At 41.8% G+C, this 21,182-nt stretch overlaps 1 protein-coding gene across 2 annotated transcripts in view; it reads left to right on the plus strand.

Moving 5' to 3' along the window:
• ASTN1 (astrotactin 1) overlaps window positions 1–21,182 on the plus strand; it is a 516,497-nt gene that overhangs the window by 458,112 nt on the left and 37,203 nt on the right. For both annotated transcript variants that reach the window (XM_066597485.1, XM_066597486.1), the window contains exon 16: window positions 6,134–6,322. In XM_066597485.1, coding sequence (XP_066453582.1) covers window positions 6,134–6,322 — 189 coding nt within the window. The remainder of the gene's footprint in view (window positions 1–6,133; window positions 6,323–21,182) is intronic.

Raw genomic sequence — 21,182 nt, forward strand, 5'->3', positions numbered from 1 at the left:
TGCTTTCGGCTCTGTCTGCAATGACAGCTAGCCCAGTGAACAGCTGATCGCAGAGATCCTGAGCAGCAGACCCCACCAGTCAAGTAATGATGACTTATCCTGAGGATAGAATAGTGAAGTTCTGGACAATCACTCTAAAAAAAAACTCCATTCTGATAGCGGAACCTAGTTTGATAATTATTGATTAGGTTAACTGTTTGCTTATGTCTACAGCCAGCATTACCAAGATACTTTAGAAAACTATGCAGTAACCTATAGGCATTACTCATGGCATCTTGGTTTGAGTTAAATTCAGGGATCTCAAGTTTTTACTCTTACAAGTGGAGCATGTCATCATTCATGGTCAGCAATGCAGCATTGCTGACCATAAATGATGATCTGTTCCACTTGTAGGAATAAAAACTTGACTGGATAAGATATATGTATAGATGGATGGTGCTGAGGTGCCTGAGGACTAGAAAATGCATCTCCAGTCTTTGTTCTTGAGGTATCTACTAATGAGCACCCTAAAAACCCCAAACACAGGGTATAGACAAAAAGGCTGATCCAGCGTTATATCTCAATACTGGTGTCCTATATTGAACTAACAATAGCTTACTTGAACAGGAAGTTTATGAGATAAAGAAAAAAGTGGGGTATTCAGTGGGGTTTCAATCACAAATCAAGTGTACAGCAATGCGTTTCGGCTTAAAATTGCATTTTAAGCTTGAGAAAGGCCGAAACGCGTTGCTGTACACTTGATTTGTGATTGAAACCCCACAAAATAAAATGAAACTTTTGGATACATTTCTGTGGCTAAGGAAATTCCATGTTTTTTCGGCTTTTCTTTTTCTTTTTTCTTTATCTCATAAACCTCCTGGAATGTCTCCTGGGTCTTCTAGTGTTTTCTGGCTGATTGCTTTCCACATATTCTGTGGATTCTGGTTGTATCTGGAGCCTCTCATCATCCCATCCATCGTTTGGAGTACTGCCCCTCACTTTGCTTGTTACTTGAACAGGAAGGCATGGATGTGCCACACTATAATAGTGGGGGACACAAGACATGGATTTGTAATTTTGTGTTGTGGCCCCTGTTAGAGATATAGATTAACTCAATTAAGGAGCATGCATGGAGCCGTCATTGGACTTGTGTTTATTCCAAGAGCACTCAATGTGGATTGGTACCTGAATCTTCTGCAGACAATGGTGGATGACTTCCGGGATGATCTGCCCATATCTTAACAGAAGGAGGCAACTTCGAGTTCGCTTTCATTATTACAGTCATAGCAGCGGTTCCACGGGACTTAAAGAGATGTGGAAATTGGATTTCTGCTTCTCACAGGCTACTCTTTAAGTTTGCAGTTGGGTTTTAATTTCTATCTCTTACAGGGGCTACAGCAGAAGATTGAAATCCATGTTCTGGGGCTCCCAGGGGCTCATGCCCCATACCATTGTGTAGTGCATCCATGACTTTCTATTAAAGTACACTATTGCTACTTCAATATAGGACACCAGTATTGAGATATGGCGTTGGATCCATCTTTTCGACTAAACCATGTATATTAGATGATGGCCAAAAATGAAATATTTTGGGGGATAAGAACTTCTTGGGGTTCACTGGAGATATTTACAAGCTTCTCCTGCTTCCATAGTAATCTACAGTATATCCACATTCATTAATAAGAATGGGATGATAAGGCAACACTGTTAAGCCATCTGTCCCTATCCACCCTTTGAAAGTCTATATAGTGTTGTACTTGCCTTGCTGCTGTATGAGAATTACTCATTTTTGGGAAAACATGGAAATCTTTGAAAAGCCATCAACATTTCATCTAGTATTTATCTGTTCTGGGTTTTAGCTGCTGTTTTTTGTGAGCATCTGATCTTCAGACTCGCAGATTACACATCACATTTCTATCTCTTATTTATTGGCTTCTGCTCCAGAAATAACTTAAATATCAGATTAGACAGTAAAATCTTAGTTTCTGTCAAAACCTTCCTTGTTTGCCTTTTTCAAAGTGTCAAATTGTTGTTGCAAAAGGTCAGTTGTATTGTCTTTACATACTGCAAATGTGCGAAGCGAGTAATACAAATTCCATTCAAACAATCTTATCAGTATCATTAAGGACTGGCAGACCCCATGGGTAGAAATGATATAAAATGAAATGTACGGTAAAGCTTTCAGCATGAAAATCCCAATGGTCGCTCGGGTTTCTAGAACATTTCCAAATGAAATCTGGAATTTTTTAGGGACAAAGCTGAGTTAAAAACATGGATTCCCCAGTATATAGTGGGGAATGGGGGTAAATAAAGCAGATGGTAGGATATGGAGCATCCCAGTTAATGTTAGTCGGGTAGGGCATGGTTTCTCCTTAGAGAAAGCACCTAGTGAGGAGACTTATAAGGTCATGCATGCTCCTCTGGGAAATTTATGTAAATAGGAAATGGAACAATGCCTCTACAGCGCCACCTATTGGAAGGCATCATTCCTATAAGTCAATGTCAGACCTTTTAACAAGTCCTGTAACAATGACTTTGACTTATATTTACAGTCATTGTTATTAAAAGGTCTGACATTGACTTGCAGAAATGCTGCCTCCCAATAGGAGGCATTGTTCCATCTTCGCTTATGCATACATTTCCCAGAGGAGCATACATGGCCTTAAAAGTGTTCTCACTAGGTTCTTCTCCTAAGAAGAAGCTATACTCTTCCTGACCCATGTCAAAGGCCTCTCACCCAGCCAAGCCAGCAACCTACTCTACACTGATGAGGGGCAAAGCTTCCAAAACAGCTGTCTGTGCATGGTTATCTTTTCCTTCTGGCGAAGACTTTGTCTTTTATTCCCAGTCATTGTTACAAGGCTTGTTGAAAGGTCAGACATTGACTTGCAGGAATGCTGCCTCCCAACAGGTGGCGCCATAGAGGCATTGTTCCAACTTTCCATTTCCATTTAATGTGACACTGTAAGTAGTGAGGCCTCAGGCTTCACTACATTGCTGAAGGTGAAAACTAATTTAAACATAATATACATTTTTATTGTAATTGTGTAATTTAGGTGCAGGAAGAGGAAATAGTTTGAGTCAACAAGTTCTTGGCATGTCCTCCCTCTGCTGCATGAGAATGCACTGGCGCTCAGCAGCAATTACTTGGCTTAGTGTGAATTGTACAACCATTCTTTGATACATGGGGATGATGTCGTTTACAGGTGTAGCATAAAGTCTCTCCTTCAGCTTCTTCACACCAATTGATTTTTCTATTTGAAGAAGCTGAGCAGGATAGTTTATGCTACGCCTGTGAATTACATCATCATCCTGTGTAACAGAATAGTGAGTGCAGTTGGACAATTGACACCAGATGAAGTAATTGCTGTTGGGCAACAATGTATCCTTTGCACACAACTTTGCACTGCAGCAGAAGATGGAGATGTTGAGTACTTGTTAACGTAAACTATTTGCTCTTCCTGAACTTAAATCATGCAATAACAAATAAAAAGGTATAGGTTTTCTCCTCTATTTCTTACTGATGTCATCTAGATGCTATCAGTAGTTGATGGACAGGGAGTCCACCGCTCAGGACCCCCGGCCATCAGCTGATCGTCCAGTTTGCTGACCAGTGCAGCCGGCTGGATGTTGCCATAAGCAGACATGAGATTAAGTGTGTACGCTAGCTTCACCTTCATTGATATCAGTGGTAGAGCCACGCAGCTACGGCACTTCCTTCACCTGTCCTGGTCAGTACTGGATGTGACGTTCTGACCAGCAGATAAGTCATCAAACAACATGTTTGAATTAGGGTGGACACCCACTGGCGTTTTATTCTCCACTGCGCTGCGAGAGTAAAGGAAAAGTCTCGCAGCACAGTGCGGGAAAAAAAACGGCATCACGCCGGGATATCGCCAGTCTTTTCAATGGGGCCAGTGGCAGCAGCGCTAGCCCCATTGAAAGGAAATGGAGAATGCCGCGGACTTCTGCCACAGCTGTGACAGCTGTGGCAGGATTTTCCTTCATTCCCACGTGGACCACGGGGGATGAAGGAATCCTCTGCCACAGCTGTCACAGCTGTCACAGCTGTGGCAGAAGTCTGTGGCATGCTATCCCATTGCTTTCAATGGGATCAGCGCTACCGCCGGTCCCATTGAAAGCAATAGTTTGTAGCAAACCCTGCAATATGATTTTCGGGGAAGGGCTTGAAATATAAGCCCTTCCCTGAAAATCATCAATAAGTGGTAAAAAAAATTACTCACCTCTCCGCCACTCAGACGCGTCCTCCGGCTGGCTCCTCGGCACTGCTATCCAGCACTTTTAGCAGCTGAAAGGGCTGTGCTGATTGGCTGAGGGCTCAGCCAATAGCAGCTAGTGCTTATATTTCAAGCCCTTCCCCGATAATCATACTGCGGGGCTTGCCAGAAAGCACTGCTTTCAATGGGATCGGCAGCAGTGCCGATCCCATTGAAAGCAATGGGATATCATTCTGCACTTCTGCCACAGCTGTGACAGCTGTGGCAGAATTCCGTGGTATTCTCTCTATGTTTTCAATGGGGATAGCGCTGCTGCCGCTGGCCCCATTGAAAACACTGGCGATTTGCCGGTTGTATTTTGGCATCTTTCTTCCGCTGTGAGGCGAGAGTTTTCACGTGCTCTCACAGCGCAAGAAAGAAAATATCGCCAGTGGGTGTCCACACTTAGTTTTCATATATACATTTTTCTAGCAAATAAGGGAGATGGAATAATACCTCTGCAGCTCCACCTATTGGAAGGCCGCATTCCTGCAAGTCTATGTTAGACTCTTTATACAAGCCTTGTAACAATGACTGGGATTAAAAGCCAAGACAGAATCCATACACAGGCAGCTGCTTTGGGGTGTTTGCCCCTCATCAATGTGTACTAAGTTTCAGACTTGGATAGCGAGAGGCCTGTGATGTGGGTCAGGAACACTATATTTTCTACTTACAGAGAGCACATAGAAGGTGAGTGAGTCAGGAGATTTATAAGGCCTTTACAAGGCTTGTATAAAGAGTCTAATATTGACTTGTAGGTATGCTGCCTTTAGGTGGCACTGCAGAGGTATCGTTTCATCTCCCTTATTTGCATATTACCCAGAAGAGCAGAATGGCCTTATAAGTTTCCTCACTCACCTTCTAAGTGCTCTCTCTAAGGAGAAAAGATAGCGTTCCTGACCGCTAGCATTACATATCAGTAATGTGGTGAAATCTACGTCACTACTTGCTCCCTCATAACATTGACTTGGACGTCCAATAAATATACAGCACCATATCATATAGTTTCTGTTCCTCTTGTAGCATCCGGTGTAAATACAACCAGTATTAATGGACCAATGACAGTTCAAATGATTGAAAATATGGTTATAAAAAGCTATTTTAATATCTTTCAATCTGGGTCCTCTTATCTTGGCCAGAATTCAGAGGGGTTATAATGCGCATCTACCCTGCCTTAGACATACAACCCACTCATGTGAATGGGGACTGTGTAATATTCTTTTTTCCCTGTGGTGGCGCTGCAGGGAAATGGAACACTTACTACCAGGTTTCCACTCAGTTTACTGCTCATCATTCCAGCAAGAAGAAATTTTGTGATTGGTTTGGTGTCAAGGTTGTTAAAGGATCCTTTTAACAAGTATGACAAACAAATTGGATAACTCCTTTAAAAACGGAACCATCATAGTAGTAATTTATTGACAATAGTGAAAAAAACAGACTCCATGTTTCAAAGCCAGATCAATTTCTTCCTCAGGTTGATACAACATCTATAATCTATACTATGAACTGCTCTTGAGTCATGAATGGCTCTTAAATTGACATGAATTAGTTGGAAATCAGACGACCTATGTAAGATCTCCCCGATGACAGATTTTTCCGCGTAGCGAACAGGCATTGAAAGGTCTGACTAGGACTGATCTATTACTCTGGGATTACACTATTCTTGAATATAGTAGTGTATTGTCAACTTGACTAGATTTCTATTACAAAGCTATATTCCAAATACTCCGAAAAATGTTAAGCGGTTCTAATAATATGGGGGAGAAATTCTGCAACGGGGAGATTTTTGTTACCACTTGTCATATGTTTTGATTTATCTTTCATATGCCCTTCATGATGTCTTATTTGATTTCTATTTTACTTTCTTTTTCCACCAGCTTTTACTCATGCCCTTCATGCTCTTGATGGAGCTATATCCCGACTAGAATTCATGCCGCTATTAGAACAGTTTGGAAACCATTACATTCAGGAGGCAGTGTATGGATTCGAGGAAACCTGCTCTATTTGGTATCCCAACCGGCAAGTTCAGAGACAACTGTGGCTTGAATTTGAAGATATAAGCAAAGGTAAGAGATATTCAGCCTACTTTGTTGCCTTCCATCCAGCACTTTTGCATCTATCCAATTCATCCTCAACTTCTCTATCTAGTCAGTACATCTATCCCCTTGTTTCTCTAGACCAATGCATTATAAAATAATGACAATGACATACAAGGCAGTCTACAACCAATCTCTTCAACACATCTCTGCCTTAACCTCTTGATACTTCCCCACTGGTAATTTCTGGCCTTCACAAGACTTCCTTCTCTGCTCTTCTCTTGTACATTCCTCATATCGTTATCTCCAAGAATTCTCTTGTGCATGTTCCATATGTTGAAACTTAGTGCCCCAACACATAAGACTCTCTTCCACTCTTCGAAACTTTAAAACGCAAGCTAAAAACTCAACTCTTCAATAAAAGCCTACAATAACCTTGTCTTCAGTACTCAATTGAAGAAACAGTTTCTACCCTCACTTACTGACTGTTCCCTAATAGATTTTATGCCTCATGGGCAGAGCCCTGACTCCTTCTGTACTAGTATGTCCCTGTAAGCTCAATTCATGTGTACAGCAATCTGGAAGCCTAGCCATATTTAAATATAATCAAACCCCTTTGAGATGACCACCATTAGAAATGGTCTTCTATGGGGTGGTCTTCGCAAAAAATATGCCAAATATGCAAAGTATGTAATGGCACAGAAAATCTGTCTTGGAAAGTTTGGTCTAGGTAAAGAGCTGGTCTTTGGAAATAGGGGGTCCTTTGGAAAAGTTTCACTGTAAATAAAAAATATCACTTGCTTCACAGGAAAATCCTGAATGTATGATTATTGTCTCGCTCCTTGCATCAATACACACCTGTCTTTTTAGTTATTGTAATTATATGGTAGAGTTAGTTTTTACTGCTTGCACATTGTTATTTTTGGAGCACGGGAATACAGTGTATGTCTCTCCAGCATCTTGGCACTGCAGTACATCGCTAAATAATACAAGTATGTGACTACAGGGCAAAAAAAAGAAGGCATGCAAAAAGTTTTGCCATAACTAACAATAGTCATAACAATGAACAATTAGCCCACGTAGTGAAGATTGGCGCAATTCTTTTCCAAAACATTTGGATACAATTAATGCGAAACCATTGAGTCACTGGAATTTTATTGGATATGTCTGACTTTTTTGCTGATCGTTGCTTGTAAGCTTGACTTGTGTTTAGCAGTCTGACCAATCATAAAGAAATTGATTGAAAGCTACAGTTAATATACAGGTTATGGATTTTCAATACACAGTCATGGATGTATGATGTTGTTTCAATTGTTAATTAGATTGTATATTGAACTCTTAGTGATACTTAGCTCATTTATTAGTTTTAGGTGAATGTTACTACCTTGATTGGCCACATTAGTAGAGATACCCATCTAGTAGCCTCCTTTGGCCATCAGAATCATATAAATTTGTTGTGACCTCAATCCAGAGGCATCAGACGACAAATGATGTGCCAAGAATACATTCCCCATACCATTACTCCACCTCCATTAGCCTGAATTGTTGACACTTGCCATGAGGGGTTCATGGACTGTTGCTGCTTGTTCCATGGCACAATAAAACTTTCTTCTTTTCAGTGTTCCAATTTTTGCTCTTTTGCCCACTGGAGTCTCACCTTTCTGTTTCTTTTAGACAGCAATGGCGCTGGAACTGCTGTTGGACATTCCCAGACATTAGTTTGAGCAACAGTGTTGTATTTGATTGCAATTTACTTGACTATTCAGCGCCTGTTCATCAGAATGATTTTTGACATTCTCCTCTGGCCCCCCTTTGTCAACAAGTTGTTTTACGTCCACTGAATTTGCTTCCCCTGTATGTTTTTCCTTAGTCATGGCATTCTTAATATACTCTTTACACTGTCCTGCAAGAAAATTCCACAAGGTTGGAAATCCTGGCCCCGTCTACCGTGTTTCCCCGACAATAAGACCTACGCCCGAATTGAATGGCTGTGATTGGTTTATTGAGTGCTGCATTGATTGATGGAGCTGGGACACTTGAGAACCAATCAGAGTAATTGCTTGATGGAGGCAGGGTTTAGCAACCCCATTACCAGCAAGCGATCTTCTGTCGGTGGCTGTTTAAGGCTGCAAGCAAGCCTGTCGGAACTCCGGAGACCATTGGGAAGGACACGGTCAGCACCTGCTAGGTAAGTATGATAAGATATTCCCTGAAAATAAGACCCTGTGCATCTTTGGGGGCAAAAATTAATATAAAACAGTGTCTTATTTGTGGGGAAGCACAGTAGTTTAGCATCGACAACCAGGCCTTGCTGGAAGTCCCTCAAAACTCAGAATTTTTCAATTCAAATGTGGATTCCCAATGAAACTGATGCATGGAAAACTTGCCGTTTAATTTTATGCTGCACTCCAGGTTCACGAGTTTAATATTCATACAGGGAAGCTCCAAATGTGAAAGAGCTAGTGTCTCTAATAAAGTATACATTATTTTTTTTATTGATTGATGCCATACTTTTTGGATTATAAAATTAAAGGGGTTGTCCCGCGGCAGCAAGTGGGGTTACACACTTCTGTATGGCCATATTAATGCACTTTGTAATGTACATTGTGCATTAATTATGAGCCATACAGAAGTTATTCATTTACCTGCTCCGTTGCTAGCGTCCCCGTCGCCATGGTGCCGTCTAACTTCAGCGTCTAATCGCCTGATTAGACGCGCTTGTGCAGATGGGTCTTTTCCCTCGGTCCGGCACGAGCGGTGTTCTGGCTCTGCCCCTTGTACGCATCATCGCGTAGCTCCGCCCCGTCACATGTGCCGATTCCAGTCTCCTGATCGACTGGAATTGGCACACGTGACGGGGGCGGAGCTATGCAATGACGCGTACAAGGGGGCGGAGCCAGAACGCCGCTGCTGCCGAACCGAGCCGAAGGGAAAAGACCCATCTGCGCAAGCGTGTCTAATCGGGCGATTAGACGCTGAAGTTAGACGGCACCATGGCGACGGGGACGCTAGCAACGGAGCAGGTAAATGAATAACTTCTGTATGGCTCATAATTAATGCACAATGTACATTACAAAGTGCATTAATATGGCCATACAGAAGTGTGTAACCCCACTTGCTGCCGCGGGACAACCCCTTTAATTTTTTAGCAAGAAAAAAACCTTGCTATAAAGTGAGTGTGTCTTATGGTCTGAAGTCAGGAGATTCTGACACTGCCCATAATTGTTTCCTTACTCAAGCAGAGTGCTGACTAAGCGCCTGCCATATCACTTTGAGAACTGTGTGGCTGCACTCTTCTCTCTGTGTGATCAGTGCACGGAGGAAAGTAAGCATTTCCTGAGGGATGGAACTGACCTCCCATCATGCAGGTCCTAACTTTAGCAGCATTCATGGAGGCAGCAGTAAAGATAAAAAGGTGCTAGTTTGAAGGACCTTTCATTATGTCATTATCATGTGACCATTGAAAAGAATTAGACTTGAGCAGCATATAAGCAGCAAAAAAAGTTTTTTCTATACACTAGAACTGCTTGCATGCAGGTATTAATGGTCACTAGAAAATCAATAAGATGCCTGCAATACAAGATACCTGAGTGCTATTGGTTTCCTTGTTCAGTGAGTTTAGCAGGAGCAGACTGTTAGTTATTAACAACCCCACCTACCTAAGAATACCCAGAAAGAAGGCACTACCCTAGACCACCAAAGTTCATGACCTTGACCACTTCAGTTCCTTAGACCACCAGGGAAGTCTTAATTAGTATTAAGTATATTTTTGATATATTTTGTTATCAAAACCTGGAATGCATCTTATAGTCATGTGTGTCTTATAGTCCAAAAATGGGATATTTATTGGATACATCTGATATCATACTGGGATTCATTGTGCCCACCTGAAAATTATTCAGAGGGTGTACCATCCATCTATAAAGAACCCTTTTAACTGCATTCTAAACTATCTCACTTGACATATCATCAATAAGGTCTAATAGATTATTTGTGAATCAGCCAATAAGAAATAGACCTTAGTCGTGTTACATCTGACCTAGGCACATTTCTTATGTCCTAAAAGAATGGATATACACACAAAGTATAAACTGTTACTAAACCCTAATAAGTAGCTCTACAGACAGGCTTATCTTTAACTGACATCCAGGAATGAACCAGTAGCTCCGAACATGACTATAAACACCTTCAAACTGAGAGTCAGGCAAAGACTAAATCTGAGAGGTAGTCACTGACCAAACGATACCTTCAAATACTGTGATCAGAGAGAGTGTCAGACCAAATAAATAACCAGTTTCTTCTGTGAGGAAGAGCTGGAACAAGTATGCACAGACTAATGCCAATTTGTTGGCTTGGTTGTTCCATCTCCCAGCCAACCAATCTCCCGTACAAAAGAGAAGTATCACTGTCAGCTTCCAATGCCGAAATGACGATGAGCATGCACCGGTGTGAAGATGCTGTTGGCTGGGGTTGATACATAGTGACGTCAACCCAGTCCTGATCCTTAGTCGTGGCCATGACAAGTGGCAAGTAATTGCTCCAAAGTAAGACCCAAGTGAGGTTGTCTTCTGCTGGTCCTTTGGGGTCCATCACTGTGTGTCTACCACAGAATCTTCTGGAACTTTGGTGAATCAGTCTGCCTAGTTATGCCTTTCAAGCCGAGTTTTAGTAAGGGACAAATGGATGGAATTTATTAGCATCTAAATCATCATGTTCCAACTTCAAAACTTGTAAAACGTATCGTCTGAAATATGTCTATTGTCTATAGTACAGGATTCTAAAAAGACTATGGCTCTATTTCCAGCCATATAATGTAATTTTGTCCTTGCCGTGTGAACTGATTTATTTAACAGTGATATCCAATTGTTGGTTTTTACTGAAGCATTAATTGTTTCTTTTGTTCTTCTTGACACCTTCTGAAGATACATATCTATTTGTTCAGTTGAGTCCTTATCTATAATGAATAACAGCAAGGGGGACAGTAATAATTGCAAACTTAACAGTGGTCGTACTCTGCAGATAATAATCAGAATCAGACGAGGGAAAAAGAGACATTACGAACCAAGCATGCTAACCCTTCATCTGTTCACCTCCTAGACAGGAAATACAACTACAGGAATATGTAGAGATTTTGTCATTTTGAATGGTTATCTTCAGAGATGCAGTTTGAAGCACCTTGGTCCCGGTTCAAAAGTGATGAAACCTAATCACCAATGATGTTAGCACCTGTAGTAAATCAATATCTTATGCTATTTACAATTCTATAATTACTGCAGTAATGAAATACTTGTTTGTGTAGTGAAGCAGCTCCATCTACTGTAGTGTAATCAGATCTTCGATGTGCTTTGAGTCTCATTATTGCCTACTTGTCTTCCATGTATGGCAGGCTAGATGCTTTTTGGGGGGTCAATGATCACAGAGCCTCGTATGGTGCAGAGTGCTAAGGCAGCTGAAATGTAGTCCTAAGCTCTCACTCATGACCTGAAGGTTCCAGGTTTAATTGGGTCAGGTAGCCGGCCCAAACTTGATTCCATTTGAGGTTGGTAAAATGAGTACCCAGCTTGGTGGGGGGTAATAAATAAATTACTTGAAAGTGCTGCGGAATAAGGTGGCGCTATACCAATAGCAAGATTTTTTTTTTTTCATTGAAGCATTAAAGCCCACACCCCAGCTAAATTTATGTATGTTCTCCCCTGCTACCATCCTGGCCATGACCAGCTATTCATATAAATGATTGCTTCAAATAGACCATGGACTGATAGCACTAGAGTCATAGTAATTTCTTCATTGTGGTGCCAGCTTGCAACTATTTCCAACCATTTAGCCTATGAAACATTCTAGGCTAGACATGATTGCATTAACATAGAATTGTCCACACCATTGTTGTATCAGATTTAACTATAATATTGCGGCTATAATATATCAATGCCCATAAAATAACTTCAGTCACCTATCAGCGCCCAGTTTTTACTGCTACAACAATGCCAATACACATGAGCTACCCACAGAATGACTCACATGGCCTAAGCTACATGTGGCCTATGTGGTTGCACAGGGCACTGGTCATCAGGCTGTAGAGATGGCACCAGACGGATGTAGGGTTTGGGTTATCACCCCTATGGGTCTGCCCAGCCAGATGATAGTTTTGCTCTGTGTGGCAGTGTCTTGAGGAGTTACATTAAACATCTTCCTCCTTCTTCCTTCCTTTCCCCTCAAATATTCAGTGGTGTTGTTGTCAGCCCACTGAAATGTGTGCAACATAGTTCAGCTATTGTGTCTGTGTTATGAGATTGGTTATGGGACTGCATTTATGATATGAGCTTGGTCCTAGTGTTATATCTATGCACTGAGCTTGGTTCTGGTGCTGCATTTGTTATCAGCTTGGTTCTGGTACTGCATTTATGTTATGAACATAGGCAGACTACATATCGGTGGGAAAAAAAACACTAATAGAAATTGAAAGTGCTACACCCAGAAGGAATTGGTGGAATTTCATGAAACATTTTAAATATGTACAGTCATACCCAGAATAAATGAGAGCAAATTGGAAGGAATCAAACAAAGTTTATTGCTGTTTGGTACAGGTTGCCTACTATATGCACATATATACTCTTGGATCCTTGTAGGCATTGAATTAATAAGTGTTTGGATGTCTTGTTGGGGTCTGTCCATGCCTTCATGACTTGAGCAGTCAGTTGTACAGTTTGGGGTCAGTGGCCATATGATATAATGTGTCTACCTATGGACAGAGAAGCTGCATCATGTTTACTTGCCTATACTCTATTGCTAGTAGGGACAGATATTCTGCAGAGGATATTTTGCTGCTGGTGTGAAAGCTTGAATAGTGGTGTTATATTAGAGGGAACAGAGTAAGAAGCTGCAGCACATTTATATGCCTATATAACACTTGGTTTGTTGTTAATAGGTACAGATATTCTCCAGAGGATATATTGCTGCTGGTATGAAAGCTTGTGTACCAGCAGAGAACCTAAATGAGGGTTCTATTGGAAGGAGCAAAGAAAGAAGCTGCATCATGTTTATATGCCTAAATGAAGCATGGTCTGTATATTGGGAGAGGGCATATTTTTGCTGCCGTTAATTTATATAGCAGCAAAGCAGACAGACAATATGCGCTTTGGCATGGCGAATATAGCAGTTCTCTGTTTGTGGCCTCAGAGCTTGTTCAAAGTCGCCAATCCAGCCATCACAAATTATTTGCAGACAATACCCTGCTAGCAGTAGAGTTTGAGGAATTCAAATATGCTGCAATAGAGGCAGCTCACAAAGATAGAGCTATGCTCTGTGACCTTCTGTTCTGACATAACATGCCTCCAAGGCATTGCAGACTATTGACAGCCCTTTTTTTATTAATATGAAACAAAAAACACCAAACGGGGAAGCAGCAAACATACACAGTGCATATCAGCAGCCTCAGACGTTGTTCAAAGTTGCCAGTCTGGCGACTACAAATTGTTTGCAGACTTTACGCAGCTAGCAGTGGTTTTATGCAAAAATACAAAGTTAGCTGATAAGTTACATAAAACTACAATGAAAGATGAATAAAAGCGGAATAAATAAAAAGGAAACATGAAGAAAGCAAGGGTGGTAGAGAACGTGTCGTGGGGGTGGTGTAGGTAGTAAAAGTTGGGCCAAGTTTGCACTTCAAGTGGCTCCCACTGAAGAAACAGCTCCACGTTCTGCAGTGGGCAAGGTAGGCCTACTGCAATTCCTTAGAAGGGGTTGTGCCAATGGGTTACATCCGTAGTATGTAAAACAGGTCATAGAGTGGATGACAGCATGCCTCAAGTATCACCACATTGTCTTTCTCCCAGTCGCAGGCACACTGCAGTCAGTCTGCACTACTCAGCCATGAACATACCCCCTTTACTTCACCCCATGCCAAATCCATCACACCTTGCAAAGCAATCCACATGGATCAACCTGAGGAGATGTTTTATGATTCAGTGTCATGGATGACAATGGGGCAGATCAAAATACCAGAGGAAGAAGAACCAAGACACTGAATGTACTAATACCCAACCATTTTTTTCCTCCAAACGGGAAGATGAGGGTGGGTCAGCCCTATACAGGTAATGTGTATGCAAGAGGATGTAGAGACAAAGGTGCCAACTCCCAGTGCTTACTGTGGCAAATAGTCCATTTAGGAGGAAAAAGACTCGTGTGGGTGAGGTGAAACTCATCTGGGTGAGATGCAGCGATAGTTTGGGCTACCACACATATGTCTCACCTGTGATATGCCTGCATGGTGGAATTCGACATTGCATAGGTTGCAGAGGCTGAGTCAGCAGCAGAGAGTGATCATGGAGTACCAAATGGTGTCTGTTATTAGCAGATGCTGTATGGAGATTGGTCACTTGATGCCTGAGGAGTGGCTTCAGATCAAAGTCATATGTACTGTTTTAACTTGCTTTGAGGATGATGCACTAATCAATATGACCATGCCTGTTATCTGTCTGCTGGAGCAAATGCTAAAGGACCTTAGGGTCAATGTTGAATTGTTGTCACAGGAGGAGGATGAGGAAGGGATGACAATCTCCCAACTGTCTGGTCAGTTCATCACCATTACTGAACACTGCAGACCACAGGGAGGGTGGCTTTGGGGCCCCACATCTTCTCCAACACATTTCTCTAACCATAAAAAAGTGCAGAGGAGGGGGATAATATAGGAGCAAAGGCAGGGGAGAGATCTACACAACATTTCTTCCATCCATCATTAAGCCCAGCTATTCTATATAGATTGCGAGACCAGCTAGAGGACACTCTTAGGCTTGAACCTGAGGAATGTGGGCCATCACCCTTAGGCACTTTGATGTATATGAGTGCTTTTATGCTACAGTGCTTGCAGAAGGACCAGTGCATAGCCTACGTCAAAACATCAGATCATTACTGGGTAGCCTCCTCCTTGATCCCCCCTATAAGGCAAAAAGGACAAATTTCATTTCGGCAGTAGAGAGGGAGCTCAAAATGCTGTACTATCAGGAAAGACTGTCAAGCTTGAGCACAGCATTTCCCCATTGCCATCGGGGTGCATCCGCAATGGATTGCAGCTCTGTGGATCAAGGCAAACGAGCAGAAAGCCACTGCACCATGATCAATGGCAGGGCAAGTTTAACACAGGTGTGGCACAGTTTTTTTCAGCCCATTGCAGCCTGCAGCAAAAGCACAGGATAGGACTGACAGTCACAGACAGCACTTATCCATGATGATCCAAGAGCATGTCAGCTCCCACATGGATGTAATCAAACATGATGTTGGCCTCTTTGACTTCTGGCTGTCTAAGCTGGACAAGTAGCCAGAATTTGCAGAATATGTGGTAGAACTATTCACCTGCCCTGCTGCCAGTGTACTATCAAAAAAGCAGAGGTGTGATAACTGACAGATACATCTGCCTGTCCACAGACAATGTTGATCGTCTGATGTTTATAAAAATGGATTCCATTAATTGGTTAGCATGCTGGCAATTTTTACTTAAATATGACTGAGCATAGATTTATATGAAAAAAAACACACTGCGACCTCAAGGTGATGCTGCTGCTCTTTCTCCTGCCTCCAACATTTCCATGAAGAACAAATTCTACCCCCAAGGTGCTGTTACTGCTGTTGTTGGGAGAACTACTACTGCTCTCCTTCTCCCAAAACAATAATCTTCTAAACCACAAGAAACCGTTTCAGCTCTACAGCTTTTCCTTCGACAAGGTCCGTGCTTGGCTGTTCTGGTAGAATTTAACCTTTGCAAACTTTATGACATTGCTTTTCAAATAAGAAGGACACCTGATGTCTTGCATAGCATCATTTTTGGTAGCTCTACATCTGTTCCTTGTAGAAGGTCCGTGCTTGAGTATTGTGTTCACTTGGCAGAGTTTCTGCTTGTAAAATGTATGACATTACATTCAAAACAAGCAGCACATCTGCTGTCTTACTTCGTGCAATTTTTGATCTAGTAGAGCCTATGCGGGCTTTCTTTAGCTTTCAGTTACACCGCTGTGCTACAATTGACCCCCTACACTACTGTACACTGTTTTGGCCAATTTTTTGGAGGAGCACAGTGCTCCGCAGATGTGTGTCTATATTTACATCCAATTTGGATGGCTTTGACCGCATTGGGGACCTCTTGGAGGGTAAATTAGTTAATCCGATTTTTACTCCCATTGACTTTAAAGGGAGTCCTAATCGACTCTTCCCATCCACAATGATTTCATGAAATCAGCCCGATACGGACACAAACTGATTATTCCACTAATCAATCATCACTGCATGTAAGTAGATAATCATAAGCAGATAAAAGATGCAAGGAATAACCCCAAAATGGGATTAAGCTAATGAAATGTTAAAAAATAGATAATTTTTGTTCTTCCCAGCACCGTTAAGTTTCGTAAGCTGATTGTCATGCACTGGACAGACCATGAAGGCATCATGTACAAAACCCAAGTGATTTGCAGTACACATTATATTTGCCACGTAACTGCGGTTTACACTGGTAGGTTAATTGACTTCCCAGAAACTTGGCCTTAGTAGCAGGTGCCTGTGCAACTGTGGTAGGGAAATTGAAATGAAAGCTTCGACTGCGATGTGAATGAATACAGTGCTGCCTAATAATGCTGACACTGAATAATAAAAAAAGGTTACATTAATAACACACGCTATATGTGACTGGATAGTGCTAATATACAGCTTTGTGCTACAATATTGTCTCACAGTCATATACTTGGCTGAATCATTTATAGAATAAAAGGGAAAAAGTTGATTTATAGTCAATAGTATATATACCCTTGCTGAAATTCAAGGTTTTGTTAAAAATTCTCTATCTTTTTGGAATAAATTTTCATCCAATTATATCTACAAGGAAATCAAATTCTAGCGTTATCACTGGGCTCATGCTATAACTTGACTTTGTTTTCATGAATGCAAAAAGATAGATGCCGTAGAAGTTGTAGGAGGGTTTTAGACAATACGATTGTCTCCTGTGCTTTCAGACAGGAGCAGTAGTAATTCAGTGAATGAAGGCGGAGAACACAGCAGAACTCTTCCAGCCCCCTGCCTCCATTCACTGCGACCAGGCGGTCATTAAACTGCCTATTCACAACAAGTGAGAAGTCGCTCTCTAGTCATTCCAGTTTAGTGAGCTTAAACATAGCAACTAGCGACTACTAAGCAATTTCCCACTCAGTATCCTGTCGGGTACTGTGCTTGCGAGGTCCAACAGTTGCCTGCAATTGCTCATGTGAGTGATTATTCTGTTGGCTACCAGCTCACATAAAAGTACCCTTAGGGTGCATTCACTAACGTTTATCGGCTCGGGTTTCACGACGAGCCGATATACGTCGTCCTCGTTTGCAGGGGGGAGGATCGAAGAGACAGGAGCAGGAACTGAGCTCCCACCCCCTCTCTGCCTCCTCTCCGCCCCTCTGCACTATTTGCAATGGGGAGAGGTGGGACGGGGGCGGGGCTAATTCCTCCAAACTTAGCCCCGCCCCTGTCCCGCCTCCTTGCATTGCAAATAGTGCAGAGGGGCGGAGAGGGGGTGGAGAGGAGGCAGAGAGGGGGGCGGGAGCTCAGTTCCTGCTCCTGGCTCTTCCATCTCCCCCCCCCTGCAGATGAGAATGACGTATATCGGCTCAGCGTGAAAACCTGAATGCAATCTTAGATGTATGGATTTCTTGAACACTAGTCTCAATGTCTGCTTAGATAATATGTAGTTAAATTAAAGGGACATTTGAGTATATAAATCTTTTACATAGTATGTTAGGCTGAAAAAAGACAACTGCCCAATCCCTTCAGCCTGTTTCCGCCCCAATGTTGATCCAGAGTAAGGCAAAGAAATTTCACATTGTTTCTGCAGGCCTTTCCACAGAAAGCCTCCTAGAATATGGGCCAATTACTGAGTTTTCCACCCAAAAAAGTTTCTTTCAATTAAGACATTTACATTATTCCCTATTAGAAATAAGTTAGTTTGCATATTAGTAGTCAAAATCACTCATTTTACTAAACCCCTTTGGCCTGTCATCATACTGCTCAAACAGGATCACACAGAATTGTTCAAAGAAAATCCCGCTTCGAATGAGTCTACAAATTACAGAAGGGACATGGCTATCTATTAGCCCTCTTCACGAACCTCACCTACCAAAAGTAATTGGACACCAGAGCAAGAACCAAAAAATAGTATCCCCAGACCATAACGGAACCTTCACTATACTTAACTGTTGACACAAAGCACTCAGGCAAAAGGCGTTCCCCAGGCTCCTTCACACCCAGGTACCTCCACCTGATTTGAAGAAATAGTTGTATGATTGGTCACTCCATAGAGCATTCTTCCATTGCTCAACTGTCTAATGATGACACTCCATGCACCATTGTAGACAGGATGATGCATTGTGCTTCATGATGGATGGCTTATGTACAGCGGCATAACCCATATATCCAGTAGTGTACAGTTTTTGTCACAAACTATGAATGACACCTCCCAGGGTCTGAATCTTATGTAGCATGGTTTAGAGCACATGGAATGTTAATAAGACACATCTCCATTCTCTTAATAGGGGGGTCCAAACACTATTGGCAGGATAGTGTATAATATTTGCAAATAGATCACACTAGATTTTGCCTTACAGGATAGACTAGGGGTTGCTAACTTTTGCAAACACATTCAACTCTAATAGGGCACACATTTATATGAGTCGGCTATGTGTCATATTGATAGGTGACCAATTTAAAAAGGAACTGAAATAAAGGTATTGATTTTTAAAAAACATTTCATAAAAAAAGATGACATATTGCCCAAACCAACCAACTTTCTATTTCAAGCGTAGGCTGTAGAGATGAGCGAGCATGCTCGGAGAGGTGAGTTACTCAAGCGAGCCTCGCTCATCTCGAGTAACTGCCTCCTCCAAGCGTGCTCAGGGGGGGCAGCAGGGGGCAGCGGGGAGAGCGGAGGGGAGCTAGGGGGAGAGGGATCTCTCTCGCTACCTCCACCGCTCACCCCTGCCCCCCCCCCCCAAGCATGCTTGGAGGAGAAGGCACTTACTCGAGATGAGCAAGGCTCGCTCGAGTAACTTACCTTACCGAGCGTGCTCACTCATCTCTAGACTAGGCTGGTATTATTTCATTTGGTAATTGGATAGGTTACTACAGGCAACACCTTCTTTTTTCAATTTTTTTTAATGGCAGCCATCAAAGATCTCGAAAACCAAGAAGAATGGATTCAAAAAGTTTATTGGAAAGTTTAATAACTTTTTAGTATACAAAAAAAAAATAACATTTATTTACTGAACTTGAAATACCCCAATTTCAGTTTTTTGTACAAGTACAGCGGATGATTTTTTTTTTTATATACATTTTTCAGTTCATGTTATTTGAAGGATTTATTCCACTTTAGAATATGTAAAGCTCTGAGCTCATCCTCTGGAGTAGCATCCTTGATAAATCTCTGAGCTCCGTTATAGGAGCCAGTAATTCTGAAAGCACTGTCATTCTGGGATTGTCTGTACTTAGCTGTATCTAAGATGCCCTGTCTCATTAATCCTGATATCAGATGATGTGGCACCATTGACAAAGCTCTGTCTGTGACTATTGTAAACAGTCCTATGGATAAACCTCTGTGGGTACAATCTGTACAATGCGATTCCTGTTCTAAGTATCAGTAAAAGACAGCTTCCCGTGCATACTAAAGAGATGTCTAAGAGATGGATCTGCTCCTTATTAGCTGTGGCAGTAAATTCTCTCCAAATATGTAACTGATCTGATTTAGCGATACTGACAAAGTCAACTACACACATTTATTTCAGGAACTTTCCCATAAGCAGAATAGATGGCTGAGAAATAAGACGAAGAAAATGGCATGATAGTAAAATACAGTCTGCCGTGCGAGACTCAATTATAGATTCTGTGTGGTGATTTGCAAATACTGGATCTCATTTATCAAAAACATCTCAGACAAAAAAGACCTCCTTGCCCACAGCAACTCATCAGAGTTCTGCTTTTACTTTCTAAATTGCAAGGAAAAATGAAAAACGGAATCCGCATACCCTCCAGTCGTACTGATTGAGGAGGGACAGTGCCAAAATTTCCTCAGTTGACTGCCAAAAGTCTTGGTACTCTTACCGATTTCCATCAAATCAAGAGCGACTTACCAATAATAGCCTGCTTCCTCCTACCGCTATAAGATTCTGTTCACATTTCAGCTATGCTTTCCCTTCAATGTCATGAGGAGGTAGTGTGCGACTAAATTTTCAGCATACGATGGAGTTAACAAAAATATACTTTTTATATAAAAAAATACAGAAATGATGATTATATCAGTATCAGCGTAAGCACTCATGTCCACGGGCGTATGCTTAAAAATGCGGGTCTTCCCGTAGCGTTTTACCATTTTTTCTACATTCTTCGCTCTGTTTCAGAGCGGGGATGCGTATGAAAACGTTGCCTATATGCGATGCATTGTAAGTGGACGGCATTTCATACGCAACCTATGAAAATCCCAAGAGCTCATGCTGCGTGGTATGCAGAGAAATAGAGCATGCTGCGATCTATTTCTCATGCGTATTGATATGCAGTGTCTACACGCTCAAGTAAATGGATCACAGTCCATTGACTGTCATTGACTCCATTCATTGTGTATCACGTGTCCATAAAACGCATTCGTAAAACGCGGTGAAAACACAGTAGTAACAAGAGTACCAAAGTAGCAACAAGAGGACCTGGCACTAAACAAACAATCTGAGTTTCACTCTGCTGTTACTTAATACTGTGCGAACTCACTTTGTTCCATGTTCGTTACTCACTATAAGGGCAGTTTCAGACCAATATGAACCCATCTATCTGTTTATTGGAACATCAGAGATGCGTTTCGAAGCATGAAACTCCTTACTTATTC

Source organism: Eleutherodactylus coqui, chromosome 3 (assembly GCF_035609145.1).
Source record: "Eleutherodactylus coqui strain aEleCoq1 chromosome 3, aEleCoq1.hap1, whole genome shotgun sequence".
Classification (NCBI taxonomy): Eukaryota; Metazoa; Chordata; class Amphibia; order Anura; family Eleutherodactylidae; genus Eleutherodactylus; species Eleutherodactylus coqui.